Source organism: Podarcis gaigeae, assembly GCF_964106915.1.
Source record: "Podarcis gaigeae genome assembly, chromosome: 9".
NCBI classification, from domain to species: domain Eukaryota; kingdom Metazoa; phylum Chordata; class Lepidosauria; order Squamata; family Lacertidae; genus Podarcis; species Podarcis gaigeae.
The window spans coordinates 24985821-25002712 of NC_139685.1; the positions used below are offsets into that span (position 1 = coordinate 24985821).

General features: G+C 42.2%; 1 protein-coding gene across 1 annotated transcript in view; it reads left to right on the top strand.

Annotated features, from left to right (window-relative positions):
- Nucleotides 1-16892, top strand: part of SGCZ (sarcoglycan zeta) — a gene marked incomplete at its 3' end in the record, with an annotated part of 537140 nt that overhangs the window by 493422 nt on the left and 26826 nt on the right. The window contains exon 5 of the mRNA XM_083757248.1: nucleotides 6502-6624. Coding sequence (XP_083613374.1) covers nucleotides 6502-6624 — 123 coding nt within the window. The remainder of the gene's footprint in view (nucleotides 1-6501; nucleotides 6625-16892) is intronic.

Consider the following 16892-nt stretch of genomic DNA (forward strand, 5'->3'; position numbering starts at 1 on the left):
GAAGTTCTATCAAAGGACACTAAGAGATTCACGGTATTCATGTAAGTGAGAATGTGTTGCTTTTCATCTTCTCATTAGCTCCTTGGAGATATCAATAAGAGATAATACTAGCACTGAACAACAACAACAACAACAACAGAGTGGAATCTATAGAACATAAACTGATTCAATATGCAGATAATAGCCTATCATCAGTCATGGATTTCCACTTCAGAATCGAGAAGGTTGTGGACTTAACATAGAGAGCAGCATATTATATTGGGCTATAAAATAAATTCTTCTAAATGCCCTTATCCATTACTTTGCTTTCAGCCATGGTTTGCAGTCAGCAAATCTAAATGGGGAAAGAGCTAAGGAATCAATTCAAAAGAAAGCTCAGTAGCATTGTAAAACACTTGCGAAACAATTACTGTGAGGATTAGTGGTTAAGTTGAGAGGTGGAGAACTGTCAGTCTTTGGCTTGATAGAGAAAATGAATGTTCTGCTGGAACTAGCTTCTAAGCATAAGATATCATGAAAAGGTTTAGGCTTAATATTACAAAACTAGAGTTTAGGGAAATGTCCTAAGCTTGCTCCAGTTTGTGGATATGAAAGGAAACTTATACTGGTGATCAGCCTACGAGACTTTTATTTGAAGAATTGGCAGTGTTGCTTAATTGCCCCCAATTCAAGGGATGCTGATGGGCAAGATGTCTTGAACCAACCTGCTGGTCTTTACATTCCAAAGGGGACAGCACAGAATAGATCAGTTGGTTAGAGCATGGTGCTGATGATGCCAGTGTTGCAGGTTCAATCCCCATATGGGACAGCTGCATATTCAGGTTATGCAGATTGTGTACTAGATTATTCTTGTTATGATTCTGTGATTCTCTGCTGTCCCTTACAAAAAGTGATGGGTGTGCTCCTCCTAGCTCATCTCACAATTAGCTCAGTTTTCCAGGTTTTCTCAGAGAACTCTTGCGGGGAGGTTATCTGCCCCCCCCCAATAATTAAGTTCATAATAGTCATGTAACCACCAATCTTCCCTTCTAGTCCTGCCTTCCCAACAATTAAGCTTGTGAAGATACGGTAGCAGCAATAAGGGTGATGCAAAGAGTTTACTGCATGGGCAGGCAAACTAAGGCCCGGGGGCCGGATCTGGCCCAATCGCCTTCTCAATCCGGCTCGTGGACGGTCCAGGAATCAGCGTGTTTTTACATGTGTAGAATGTGTGCTTTTATTTAAAATGCATCTCTGGGTTATTTGTGGAACATAGGAATTCATTCATTTTTTCCCTTCAGAATATAATCCAGCCCCCCACAAGGTCTGAGGGACAGTGGACCGGCCCCCTGCTGAAAAAAATTGCAGACCCCTGGTTTACAGCATTGGTGGAAGGCTCATTTTTAAGACCTGGGTGGTGCTTGCTTGGCCAGGAATTTCTACAGCTTCCAGGGAGCTGGGGAAATGGAGTTTCCAGTGGCTCTGTGCTCAAAATGGGCTCTCATTCCCAGGATCCGTGACAGTGATAGATTTTTCTCCTTAAGCATTTGCTTGTCAAAATTCCTTCTCGTCCCCACTCATTCCCCTGGTTATAATCTGAGGGAAAGGGGGAAGAAAGAGTGTTGGCAGAAGGAAAGACTGGTGCTGGGACAAGTGGGGATGGGACCTTTATGCTCCAGGTATTTTGTAGGAGTTCTTGGCATGGCTCAAAATGAGATTGAGAGTGACACACTCTGCATCCACTCCAGAGCTCAGTATTGGAATATAAAACTGTGAAAAGAAATTGCACCTTGTGTGCTGTGAGCCTGTCTCTCTTATTTTTCCTTATGCACCTCCTAAGTTTAACTCTTGCTGTTTCTTTTAATTCTGGTTTATTTCTTGCATTTTAGTACCTAACTGCTCATTTCTTCTGTTTCTTCTGCTAGTTTGCTAAATGTTCGAAGGAATTCAGACTTAAACCACACATTGCATATTGCTTGAGACTGTTCACAATAATTTTTTTCTCCTCAGGCATGTCAACAGGTTTCTTTATTTACTGGCCTTCCCTTTTCCACCCTCCAGACCTTCTAATATTGATCATTGCCTCTCCTTTGTTGCAGGCACACATACACCCCATTTTCTCATTATGTTTAAGAACATTTTAAAGCACCAAGCTGTTCAGAAAATATTTTCAGTTAGCATTTTGTCTCAGCAAAAAATGATTCAGCCTTCAAACAACTGCGCTTGCTCCCATTTCTTGCTTTTTCAGTCTTTATTAAATTAGCTGCTTGAAATAGTCAATGGATGCACCAAACAAGATTAGTATCTGTAATTTACCCAGATCTTTCCCTAGAACTTTCAGTTATCCACATCAGAGGTTATTAGGACCCTGAGAATGTTAAAGGACTTTGAAATTTGTAATATGAATTGTTCTACATGGTGCAAACACCAAAGCATATTTGTGGGTGGGTTCCAGTAGCATGCAGAGTACTGTATATCATACGTTTTCATTGACTTGACTATGTTCTCATTGATCCAGAATGAAATATGTTATCGTCTTATACCCCGCCCATCTGGCTAGGTTTCCCCAGCCACTCTGGGTGGCTCCCAACAGGATATAATAATAAAAAAGCAATAAAACATCAAACATGAAAAACTTCCCTAAACAGGGCTGCCTTCAGATGTCTTCTAAAAGTCAGATAGTTGTTTATTTCCTTGACATCTGATGGGAAGAGTGGGAGCCACTACCGAGAAGGCCCTCTGCCTGGTTCCCTGTAACCTTACTTCTCACAGGGAGGGAACTGCCAGAAATGTCCTGGCTGAACGATGGGGGTGGAGATGCTCCTTCAAGTATACTGGGCTGAGGCCGTTTAGGGCTTTAAAGATCAGCACCAACACTTTGAATTGTGCTTGGAAACATACTGACACATATAGACCACAAACATGCATGCAAGTTTTGTGAAGGTGTTTATCTGCCCATGTGGGAGGCTCTGCTGCCTTGAAGGCTGCCACTGCAGCTGTATTGTGAGAAGGGGTGGATGAAGGGGGATGACAAAATGCCGGGCAGCACTCACCGCAGGACCTGTAGTGCGCCCGAGCCATGCGTCTCTCCTGGGAGAGACGCAGTGGCTCGGGCGCGCGCAGGCTCTGCGCTGCCCAAACAGTCCACCTGCTGCCACCCCACCCCCAGCTGTAGGGCAGCTGAGTGGGAGGAGGCAGGCAGACTCTGGAGGCCCCATGGTACGCCCCGCCCCTATGGGTGGCTCGCCCTGTCCTTGCTCCACCCCTATGAGCAGCTCACCCCACCCCAGGCGCCCGAGTGGCTTCCTCCGCCACTGTTTGTGAGTCAAGCTCTACCACTGGGGATGTTTCCACTGATGGTAGCCAGCACACGGCTTTGAAACAGGGTGTTGCAAGGGCAAAACAGAGTCGTGTCAGTGTGCTCGATCCTAAGCTGCACTAGCCTGTAGCTGACACAGCCTCCGCCTTCCATTACATCTGGTGTGAGTTGGCAAAATTTCCGGTGGCAGAGTGGCTGACCTGTTGCTCTACTCCCAGCTGGATGAGTGTACTCTTAAGTCTATTATGCTGGCGCCCCCATCATGCTTAATCGGGTCCTCCCTTAAAGAGGGCATGTGTTGCAGTGAGACCTGGCAACGAAACCCTGTGTTGTGGGTGGGTACATTTGGATAGCCACAACACCCAGTTGGTAGGTCCCTTGATGCAGGGTTTAATCAGATCAATGGGACGCAAGCTAAACCGATCAAGGGACATATATATACCTATACACCTGACCCAAAGCTTCCTCTTTCGGTGCGTGGACACCCGCCCACCTCTCCCCATATTTAGAGCTTGCACACTTCACCTTGCTATGCCGTCGTCTGTTGTCTGTCTTGGGACAGGGGCACGGCAGGAATTTTCCCCACTTGGCTGATTGGCTGGTGCCATTTGGGTTTCGCCTGTCATGTAGCAAATCGTCACAACTTGTAATTGTGGATAGGTTCTGGATAGGCTCTGGTTCAGGTGATAGGGATGGGGGAACGCTCTCACCATCCCTATGTGAAGGGTATTCCGTTAAAGGAATCCAGGGACTCAATGGTTTGGTCAACCCTGTGAGGGGGTTGTGCCTATGCCCTGAGTCCAGGTGGACATCTGGGTGGTGGACATAGCCTGTTCCCGGCTTTCCGCCTATCTGGGTGTTCACCCTAGACTGACCTATGCTGGTGCCCTGGGTCAGCGCTACCTGCAACGGTGCAGGGAGCTAGTCAAACTAGAGCCTATGCAACCACTCACTTGTTGTAATCAATAAAGTTGTAGCCTAAATTCTGCCAAAAACCAAACCAAAATTTTGAGTCTTGTCTGAATTTATTTAAGGGGAAGGTTTAAAGGTCTGAACATGCAAAAGTGTCTGCTTTCAATGGGTCTACTCTAAGCATGATTAATTTGACTTCAACCTACTGAGAATAAACAAACTAGCTATTTTGCTTTGGTCATCTAAAAGTTGTAATAATAATAATAATAATAATAATAATAATAATAATAATAATAATAATTTATTTATACCCCATCCATCTGGCTGAGTCTCCCCAGCCACTCTGGGCGGCTCCCAACAGAATATTAAAAACATTATAAAGACATCCAGGTCCTAAGTAAATATCATGCCCATTTATCTATCTGAGAATTCTGGATATAACCCAGGTCTTTTTCAAATTGTTCATATTTGGGGTTAATTCTCAAAAGCACCATTAAAAGAAAACATTTTATTTTTTACCACAGGAAATTCATAAGCTTTCTGTAAAACATTCACACCATAATAAAGATTTGTCTGTTAACACAAAACTTAACAAGAACTGCATTATTTAAATTGTACAGTATTTGTATGTTACTAACAATTAAAGTCTACGGCAATCACACTACTAAACTGTATAAAACCAAAAGGTGGCAATGTTCCGGGAGGCCTGTAAAAGGGTTATCCTGATCATCAAGATAACCCCAGGATTAATTGGTAGTTGCTGAAAGAATGAGCTCATATATGTTTATTCACTTCCTTTGATATATGCTAATTGGCTTGCTCTGATGCTACACTTATCTGTGGGCTTGGTGTGCTTGGTTACTGATCTAGAGAGGGAAGAAATCTGTAAGACTTGGAGTCTTGCCACATATGCCTTCGTTGGCAGGTGGTTCTGGCCACTTGGACGTATGCTGATTTTTGTATAATGCATGAAAGCTTTCTTGGGTGCAGATAAGTTATGATGAACACTTGCTCTGGTTATCTCCTGCTTGAACTGCTGCAATGCACTCTACTTGGGGCTACCTTTGAAGGTGACCCAGAAACTACAAATAATCCAGAATGTGGAAGCTAGACTGGTGACTGGGAGGGGCCGCCGGGACCATATAACACTGGTTCTGAAAGACCTACATAGGCTCCCAGTACGTTTCCGAGCACAATTCAAAGTGTTGGTGCTGACCTTTAAAGTCCTAAACGGCCTCTGCCCAGTATACCTGAAGGAGCATCTCCACCCCCATTGTTCAGCCAGGACAACACTGAGGTCCAGTGTTTAGGGTAGTTTTTAATGACTAATGTTTTAATGTATTTTAACTCTTTTGTTGGAAGCCGCCCAGAGTGGCTGGGGAAACCCAGCCAGATGGGCAGGGTATAAATAATAAATTATGATTATCCTGACCCCTTCAGCAGCAAGACTCAAGGGGTGTAAGCCATCTTCACACAGGGATGTCCACACTAAAGAAATTCCATACAATGAATTGTGGCAAATGTGGATTCTCAAGCAAATTTGATGGAGGGCTGCAGCCATTCCCTGCTCTCTTATTAAAATGCCTGTGATACATAAGCATATATCAAAACATGCATTCTTTTTCATTGACATTAGAGTCAGGCTTAGTAGTCTCAATTAGTCTTTAGCTTCATGTGACGCTCTAAACTGAAGTCCAGAGCGACTGCAAATGCAATTCATTTGCATACAAGTAGGCCTTCCCAATCCTTAAAAATCCTTCTAATGTAAAGGCCATGTCTGAAACTTGTCCCACGTCAAATATTTTTTTAAGGGAATCCCACCTATGTGTGTTGATGTTACACACAACAAAAATAGTTTGTGATTAGGGCAACAAAGTCAACAAGTATAAAGGGCACTCAAACAATAGTCAACTACCTAGTCTTGCCTAGTTTCAAAGTAATCAGGAGAAGTGTGTCTGGGGGGGGGGATGAATTTTTTTGCAGATTTCCCCTTTAACGGGCTTCGGGGATACATCAGTTAGGCATTTAATTTGCATATATGCTTCCAAAAATATCCGCAGGGTGTGGTTAAAAGAATTGTGCCATTCACTGAGACATTAATTGGGGATCAAAATACCCACCTTACATCCCAGCCCATTTTGACAGTTCTGGAACCCCCCTGCCAAGAAAACTAGGTGGCTATCCCCAGCTACCTTTTGGAAATGGTGAAAGTTGCAGTGGTGGGAGTGAAATGCTTGAGCTCATCGTGTAAGTGGTGGCCTCTGCCTCAAAGCATTGTTTTCTCTCCTTAGGTGCTGACGCTGTAGAAGCCCAGTGTAAGAGATTTGAAGTGAGCTCCAGTGAAGATGGAAGGGTGCTCTTCTCTGCTGACGAAGAAGAGATCGTCATTGGAGCAGACAGACTGAAAGTCACAGGTAGGGAAGAACAGCGGTACCCTTTTTAAATTTATTTAAAAGTGCTAATGGTATTGATGGTGGTACGTCCATAAGGTTTTCATAAGCGTACCACAGTTTATTTTAAATGAGGAAGAAGATTTGCTCTCCATCATTTATGCACATTTTTTCTAATGAATGTTCATGCACTCTACCAACAGATATACCACATGTTGTTCTGAATTAAGAGTGCGGGAATAGGCCCTGCAACCAAATATGGCGGTGTGGAATGCTCCTGTTCATCATTCCAGAAATCCTAGTCCATTCCGCTCCCTACCCCAGCTTTCCGTTGTCCCCTCCCCTGCTGCTCAACAGTCAGCAATCCATGTGCACTGAGCATGCTCAATCTTTATTGGATGGGGTTTTTTTGGGGGGGGTCCTCTCTAAGGGTTTTCGCTAAATCTTTTTTGCCCTTGTATAAATTTTGTGGTTCCCCAAAACTACTACTACTACTAATAATAATAATAATAATTGTACCCCTCCCATCTGGCTGGGTTGCCCCAGCCACTCTGGGCAGCTTCCAACAAATATAAAACCACAATAAAACATCAAACATTAAAAACTTCCCTATATAGGGATACCTCCCTCTCATGTGTGGATATTTTTGGCGACCCAAGGACCAGCACTCAAGAAACATCCTTATCTTAGGCAAAGGAAAGGAAAGCCTAAGGTAGATAGGAAGGGGGTTGTGACCAGTCAAAGGGCTGAAGGATGAGTAAACTGGAAGTGGGTCGACTTGGTGGATACTGCATAAAGGAAAAAGGGGGGAGCGAAGGAGTCAGAAATGTTTGAGGAGGAAGAAGCTCAGTGAAACCAAGAAACTGAGGAGTGATAGGCACTGCCTTGTGCTAGGGAGTGGCATGGTGGGCACCAAAGTGCCAAAATGGTGGCCATATGGGCCCAAAAACAGAGCCAGGGACCGAGCAGACATAGGCTGCTGCAACCTCATCCTGACTGGGAAGCCAGGAGAAAGAGAGAGCAGCAAGGTGAGTGACAACAGATACAGTCCTGAGTAGCAACATACTTCCATGGAAGGTCCAACTCAGGGCCTTGAAAGTGAGGCTGGCAAAGGGTGGGAGGGGCATTCGCCTGGTCTAACCTCACCTTGAGTTTGTTTTTATGTCTGCTTTTAAAAACAAAACAAAACATGCAAGTTGCTGAGTCGCATCTACCTTTCTGGCTCTGTTCTTTGCGAAACTAAGGTGTAAGATTTGGATCGCTGTGATGCTGAGTTCTCCCCACCCCTTTTGTTGCTGTCCAGACACAGCAATAACGTAGATGGATATTCTCCTGCTGTAGAATTCGACTCTCTACCCGCAGTTCTGTTTCACATGCCATCATTAATACAGCATTAATTTATTGCGCTTTTGCCATTTTGAGAGGTTTACTTAGGTAACGCCACCCCCACCCCCAATAGTCATAAAAGCTGCCATTACCCAGCGTGTTAATAGTCACCTGTACTCAAAATGTCAGCTCTAATTTCTCTGTGACTTAAGGGTACGCACTTAAAAGTACTCTATAAAGAGTGCTTCAAGACAGTTCACCTTGAACTGGGGAAGTCGAAACCTATTTCTTACTAGAGGACTACTCCATGGATCAGAATACTGAGGAAAGGCGTTCCCTCAGTGGGTCAGTTATTCTCCAGTGAAAGACTGCATTTCACTAAAATTTCCAAAGACTATTTTGACTGCATTGGCATGTACTCTGTCAAACCGATAGTGGTGGTTACATTTAATATTGCCTTAGTTTATACTTTGTTCCCATGTTCTATTGCAATGTATCAGAAGGAAGAGGTTGTTGATTCAATCCAATGTTACAAGCTGACTCTTGTTAATGCAAATTGTATAATTATATCGGTGCAGATAGCAATGTTTAGCACACTTTAAAATGTTCCGCATTATTATTTGACTTGGAAAGGATGAATCATACAACTAAAATCATGAGATTGATTGTCCAAGGTTTATTTGAAACATTATGCAGACTGAGAGGCTGACCCACCGCTTTACATTTTGGGTATCGTTTTTTGAATGCTTCCCTATGTAAAAAAAAAAAAAAGGAACAAAAAATAAACCCCTAGTGTGGTAAACTATAAAATGGGGGAAAGAGCTATGCTATTTCTCTTTTGTTGTTCTAGTTTTCTACATGTCAGGAACTCACTCTCTCTTTTTTAACTTTGAAAACAATTAAAAAATATGATACCCCATCTGCAGTTTGAAATGCTGCAAGCCAATTTCTACAATTTGAGTCAAGAGTAATGCATAGAACAACTCTATAATGTGAAATGATCTCCACATCCCCAAGTGTTAGGAAGTTTCAGGGACAATCATTACCAAATCAGTTTCCTTATGATGAGAGATTACCAGAATTTTTTTTGTGGAGTCTCTATTTGCAAACATACAAGTTGAGCAAGGATGAGCTTCCTGGCATCCAGACCAAAAGTTCTAGTATTGAAAGTATTACAAATGTTCAAAAGTAAGAGCAGGTCCCCAAGCCTGCAGACTGCCAGCCAGCAACAAAAATCTTTCATATGGTTGATTTCAGCTGCATCCTTTTTTTCCCCTCCCTATCCTTCCTACGTGCATATTCTCCTATTTGTATGTTTACAGAGGCTTTCATTTTAACACAGATCTGTACACACAGTTCCCAGGCTAGCACAAAAACATTTTTTAATATTTATTTTCCAGTTTATAACAATGCACCAACAAACAATTCCCATAGCCCCACCCCAATAAACATTCTGTATGCAATGTAAATAATAAACACTCAGTTTGTAAGTAGTTTAGACGTTTTGAGCAAAAAACACCTCTTCATTGTAAAGCCAACTAGATATATACCCCCTCCCCAATAACCATGTACAGGAGTTTGTGCATTCCATTGGCAATAATTTCGCCACCCCAGAAATAAAGTAGAATCAGATAACAGGAAAATCTGGTCTACTTGTCTGCACCAGTGGAACTACTATATACATATTGGAAATCAAACTTGGCCGATCACCACAGCATCCTTACTTTTTACTATTCCTGATTTATCAAAGATAATGACCAGTGTGGCTGGTTTTTGAGAATAAAATATTTCTCCTATGTCAGTTGTTCAAGGGAACAGTGAACATTTTTTGTATTTCTAAAAATACTCCGCCCCCCACAAAAAGGCCATTGATGCTGATATTTTATAACTTTCTCTTTTAGCATAAATCTTTAAAATCTAGCATTTGTCTTAGCAGACTAATTGGCAGTTGTCTTGTGACCAGTGAACTACTGCTAATTTTGTCTGTTTGCTAGACTTCAAAAGCCAAAGGAGAATAAATATCTGGTTCTTTTATCTAAAGCAAATATTGAGAGGCAGTCATTTTCAAGATGTTTGCCTTAGCAAGGAAGGAAACGAAACTTGAAAAATACAAGAATAAAGCTAAATATAAAAACTGAAAGAATCCTGCTGGCAGATAAAAATCTCAGATCGCTAAATGTTCTGATGCTCAGTCTTAAGCAAATAATTGACACAAGCTTTCAAAACAGATGTTTAAAGTTTCCTCAAATGAATATAAAACAGCTAAGTTGCAACTGTTATGAAAAATAATAGCCTGTGTGGAGAAAGGTAAAGTTACATATGTGAATGTTGTTCGGCTAAAATAAACTTTTCAGCCCTTAAGTAGTTAAGTGTATGGAGTGACTGGCAGTTTATTTCTAGCTGGGGCCTGGGAGACATTATGTAGGATTTCTTTAGTTTGCCAAGGAACAGCTATGCTGATACAGTTTCTAGGGATTTTGGAGAGGTGATCATATGGCTTGTGGGATTTTCTATTGTGTCAGTTGGCATTAGAAACCAGTTACACTGAGGCCTGTATTTTTATCCATACTTATAACAAATTATCTCATATTAGTCAATGTTGATATGTCAGGGCAAGCTTTTCAGCTTCCCATATAAAGCGACCCCTTCCCTCCATGCATTGTTCTAGGGATTCTCCTGACCCCTCCCCAACCATTTTTGGGGGAGGCACATGGGGAAAGACTCCTTGTACAAAGGGAAATTCTTGTGCAGGCCTCCACTGACATGACTCATTAGTTGAATTCAGTCCTCTTTGCTTAAAGGTAAAGGTAAGGGACCCCCTGACCGTTAGGTCCAGTTGTGGCCGACTCTGGGGTTGCAGAGCTCATCTCACTTTATTGGCCAAGGGAGCCGGCGTACAGCTTCCAGGTCATGTGGCCAGCATTCTGGTGAACCAGAGCAGCACACGGAAACATTGTTTACCTTCCCACTGGAGCAGTACCTATTTATCTACTTGCACTTTGATGTGCTTTCGAACTGCTAGGTTGGCAGGAGCAGGGACCGAGCAACAGGAGCTCACCGCGTTGCGGGGATTTAAACCGCCGACCTTCTGATCGGCAAGTCCTAGGCTCTTTGCTTACTATCACGCAAAGTCTCTTTTTGGATTATGGATTATTGTTTTAAAACCTTTCTCCACAAAGACTAGGAGAAATAGTTCAGACTTGCTTCACTATTTTTAAAATTGCACAAATGAATACTTAAACATATGACATGTACTTGTATTGAGTCAGCTTTCTTGGCCTCAAGCAGAGAGATTTTCCTGCTTTGTTGACTGCTAGAAATCAAACCCAGAATCCTCCATGTGGACAGTATGGGATAGGAGAGAGATCATATCTGCAAACTTCTACCCAAGTATTTTATCCAATGAAATGCAGTCGTGTCGTAGTACTTGTCCCCTGCTTCATAATACCATAGAATCATAGAATCATAGAGTTGGAAGAGACCACAAGGGCCATCGAGTCCAACCCCCTGCCAAGCAGGAAACATTTAACAAAACATTTAACACAGATATTTCTGTGATAATAAAGGCACCATCTAGTAGTAAGGGCGTCACAATTATGGAACCCATATGTTCAGCATTGCACATAAAATATAATTACTTTAGAGGGAATTCAACACCACACTGTCGCAAACATTCTGTTAATGCAAACATTTCTGCTTATCCAACAGAATCACCTCCCTCTGCACACTGTTCTGGGGTTTCCCCTTGAGCTAATTGGGGGGGGGGGATGCAAGGTCCAAATGGGGGGGGGGTCACAATTGTACTAACAGGTTACCACTAGCAGGACCAGTTGGTTTATTTCGGCCGTACATTTTCATTGCATCTAAAGTAGAAATTGAACATGGAGGTTTCACTTTTCATTACAAGTAAAAAAAAGGGGGGACAACATTTCTGTTGTTGTCTTACCACATCTTGACTCACATTTCACAGGGTCCTGCCCACAAGCCATCAGTTAGCCATGCCTGGTCTAAACTAAGTACCTAACGTCTTCTTTTACTGTGTCAAGCACTTCAAGGTAAAGTACTTATTGAATGTGTATCTGAAGGTGGGAAAAGCCTTTGAAAATCTCTTTGTGACACTTGGCACTCCAGTGCCCTGCCATATTTCATCAGTTATATCATGTCACAGGACGTAATATAAGCCGACTGATGCAAACCGTGGGGACTTGCACATGTTTGCTGAAAAATTTAAAAGCAACACAATTTGGGGGTCAGAACTCAAAGGCAACTACAAGGAGAAAGTTATCTCTGTGTTCCTAGCTTGGGGAATATAATGCCTTTTGGCAGTGTTCTAGTTGTACCTCGCAACCATCATTCATTCCTTCGTCACCTCGAGGCTAGATGACATGCGGCTGCCCTTGATGACTACTAGAAAGCTGCCGATGTTGCAGAATACAGCAGTACACTGCCTGAAAAGGGGAGATCACACCAGTACTCCAAGCCTACTTTCCGTCCCCTACAGCATCACAGTTGCTCTGGTTACTTGTACCCCCTTAAGGTGCTTGGCCCCGGGTTCCTTAAAAGACTGTGATGGGTCAAAAGTCCAAAAGAAATTCTGAAGTTGATCCAGAGATAGGGATACAAGTCATCTGGTTCACATTTTGACATGAACCTGCCTAATTCGCAGTTCCCGTATTGTTTTGCAGGTATCTTTCAGAATTTGCACTTCTACGAATTTTGCAATTAAGCTCTCCATAACGCAAGCCCAAAATGGAAAAGGGGGGGGGGGGAGTCCACAGTGGGAAAGTGTGCACAAAAGTACTTGTATTAATGAACATAATATAGAAATAACATACAAAAATGTATATCAAGGGGAATTGCTTGCAAGCATTCCTGTTTTAGGCAACGTTGCATATGAAAAGGTGAGGGGAAATGTATACAGAAATGAGCACATTTTTTATGTGAACTTTTAAAAATATAAAATCACAAACTGATATGCAAATGGGGTGATCTGGACCTAAGATGGGGTATAAGTGAGAGAAATTGAAATTGATGTGTCCATCCCTGTTTCTCTCTCTCTCTCTCTCTCTCTCTCTCTCACACACACACACACACACACACACACACATACACAGACATTTGACATTCTTTTATCAAGTTGCATTGAACTAAACTTCCTGCACATGTCTCCGTCATATAAGGCTTGATCACAGCTGTGAGGCCTTTGATAATTTTTGTTTTGTAGACGGGAAGCAGCACTACTCCATCACAAAAAAGGAATAGTGATGAACTGTTCAAACTATGTACACAGAGAATATATAAAGAGTTATGGTAGAGGTGTTGGAATGAGTGCTAGCAGCAGTCTTTGTACTGGCTTCTGTCAGTCCGTTTATTACACATATATATACACATATGAAATGTTTGTTGTGGTTTAGTGGTTTAGTCGTGTCCAACTCTTAGTGACCCCATGGACCAGAGCATGCCAGGCACTCCTGTCTTCCATTGCCTCCCACAGTTTGGTCAAACTCATGCTGGTAGCTTCGAGAACACTATCCAACCATCTCGTCCTCTGTCGTCCCCTTCTCCTTGTGCCTCCATCTTTCCCAACATAAGGGTCTTTTCCAGGGAGTCATCTCTTCTCATGAGGCGACCAAAGTATTGGAGCCTCAGCTTCAGGATCTGTCCTTCCAGTGAGCACTCAGGGCTGATTTCCTTAAGAATGGATCGGTTTGTTCTTCTTGCAGTGCATGGGACTCTCAGGAGTCTCCTCCAGCACCATAATTCAAAAACATCAATTCTTTGGCCATCAGCCTTCTTTATGGTCCAGCTCTCACTTCCATACATCACTACTGGGAAAAGCATAGCTTTTACTATACGGACCTTTGTTGGCAAGGTGATGTCTCTGCTTTTTAAGATGCTGTCTAGGTTTGTCATCGCTTTTATCCCAAGAAGCAGGCGTCTTTTAATTTTGTGACTGCTATATACAAATATTAAACAGAAAACTTTGCATTTCTACTCCTTAACCTTTAAAGCATTTATCATTTCCCATATGCCCTTTAAATTTTGTAGCGCAGATTTATAGAAATTTAGATATTCTGAAAGATATGTATTTCTCTGCATCAGACAGCAAGAAATAGGTCTTTACTAAGGGATGGCCTTCACATTTGAGCTCTTAACAGTGGATGAATATATAATTGTTTCTAAGTTCATTATAGAAAGGGAGCACATGAGTTGCATCCACTATTGATACTGAGTTGCAGCCACAGACTCTGTCTTATGCCAGCCCATCCAAAAGAACATTTAATCTTGCCTGTGTAAAGGCCACCCTCATTTTGAGATTTGGCAAGTCTACCAGATATCTTGGAAATGAGAAATACAATGGAATAAAGGAGGCATACAATTTATTAGACTGACAGGCTTCCACTATCTGGCTTCCACTAACGGAACCTGGCCCTAGATCTCATGGTCCGCTTTAAAAAGTATTTTCTTCTGATGTTCAACCTTTTAATTTGATTATTGCTAAACAAAAAGAGATGAGTCTAAAAGGCAAGTGTTATTGATTGTTACTGGGAATAACCTTTATCAGCTGGAGTTGCCAGACTATCAGAAAACAAACAACAGCTTATTTTTTTTTTATCTTGGGCCAGTTGCCGGTTGTGTAACAGCCAGTGGCAACTTCCCTCCCAATGGAAATAGCAGCTTCTGAGCAAGAATATGTATTTTCATTGATATCATGGTATACTGCAAAGGATTAAAGAGCATAGCCTTCTGCCCTCACCACATTTCTTATCCTATCTGGGCATCCCAGGTGTCTGCTATTTAAACTTTAAAAAACAAAGCAAAATGGAATGCCAAGCTATATGTTTAACATAGAATGCAGTTTGTCCCTGAGGCATGATGTGAATAAATGGGTTCATGCATTCAGGACTAGCAAAACATAAATACAGAACAGGCTTGACCAATAAATGTTTCATTGGAATTGTTCACTATCTAACAAAGAAAACATGCACATGAAAACATTGTGTGCGTGTTGTAGCTGAGTAGGCATTTGAACTGTGGCTCTTCTGTAGCCAAGAAAAGTAACTGTGTGATCTTGACAAACCGCCATACAGGGGACCCAATTCAGTCACAAATGTTGCACAAATGCTAAACTTTAAAGCTTGAGTGTCTTAACTGTACAAGCTTCACGACGACTGTTAAAGATTGCAAGAGTTTTCCTTCTGACCTTAATGGTATTAGCATTGTTCTTTCCCAGATATAATTTAGAAAATTGTTCTGTCTCTAAAGCTTCTCTATGCTTGTCTTTGAATTAGGTTATTATGATTTTTTTCCCTGTGCTCAAAGGCAAAAGGGTTTTTAGATTCAAGAACTTGTGTCCTTTAAACATTTTTAAAGCTCTGCATCTTCAATTTTTATTTTAAAACTTAACTCATAAAAGAAAGGAGGGGTGCTTCAAAGAATGGTCTCCAGGGAAGGGAAGAGTAAACTTAAACTTTTTTTGTTTATCCACAGTTTCCCTGAGCAACTGAGCAATTCTCAACCTAATCTTTTTAAAAACCCACACAAGAGCATTGCATATGGGGAACCATATGCTCAATAGGCAGAGGATATCTATTTTTATGATGTGTGGTATACGTTTGTGGTATGCACACACTGGAAACCTAAAGGTTGGATTACTCAAGGGCATATGTGAGAATGCCCTTGAGAATGCACTTAGCTTCAGCTGGTACAGAATGATGTGACTAAGCTCCTGTCAGGGGTAGCCTACCATGAGCACATAACATCAGTTTTAAAAGGACTGCACTGGCCACCAATATACTGCCAGTGTTTCCGTGCGTTCCCGTGCACTCTGGCATTAATCACAGTGTCCCATTGTGCCAGAAGCATTTTCATCACGCTGACCACATGACCAGTTGTCTGTGGACAAACGCCAGCTCCCTTGGCCTGAAGTGAGATGAGCCCTGCATCCCATAGTCACCTTTGACTGGGCTTAACCGTCCAGGGGTCCTTTACCTTTACCTTTTACATATGCTACCAATAATGAGTCAAAGTATTCATATTGGTACTCAGAGCCCTAAACAGCTAAGTTCACTTGAGAGAATTGCTGCTCCCCTATAGACCAGCTTGCATATGGTTCTTCTGGTGATGCCATGTCACAGAGGTTTGAATGGTGGTGGCACAAACGATAATCTTTTCAATGGAGAAAGTTCCAAAGCTCATACATCTTCAGCTTTGGGACTTTCTCCCCTTCGAGATACAAACGTTGCCGAGCTTTTGGAACCAGATAAAGGGCTGTTTCTTCACCCTTTGCTGGAGTGCAAAGCCAGATTGGAGCCCCCCTTGCTTGCCATTTATCTGCCTTGGTTATCCTTTCTTTTTAATGCTGGTTTTGTTTTATGCTGATTTTAGTTTCAGTTTCAGGGGAAATATTCTTAGGGGTAATTTAAAACAAAATACAGCAAAATATGCAAGTACAGTAAAACACAAAACACTATAAAAGCAATGGCAACAATAACTGTTTCACCTTGAAAAGGTTTTGTAGGAATAACGGAGACAACAGGAGGTTGGATGCAGGTGAGCTGTGCAGAAGCACGCTGGCAAACATGATCCAAGCAAGTTGCCGGCTAGCTCTGCCGAGGCTCCTTTTATTAGCAGAAGTCACCAATTGGAAACAGTAGTGAAACCACCCTGAACTTAACGTATTTCCCTCTAAGCACTTTTCCAGCATTAGCAAATACACGTGTCAGCAGGTGTTTCCTTAAAATGTTCCCACCGATACTTGATTACATCTGCGTTGCCGGCCATGCTCCAGCCAAGCGATATGTCTAACAAACATATTGTGAGATGACAAAAGGTCAGGGGGAAAACCTTGTTTTCTAGCCAAGAAGTCAAAAGGTCAGGGAAAGCAGGTGTAATGCTCATTGACATACTGTTGCATGTCTGGTGCGAGGTTTGCCTTCACAAAATGGAGCGTTACCTATACAGGT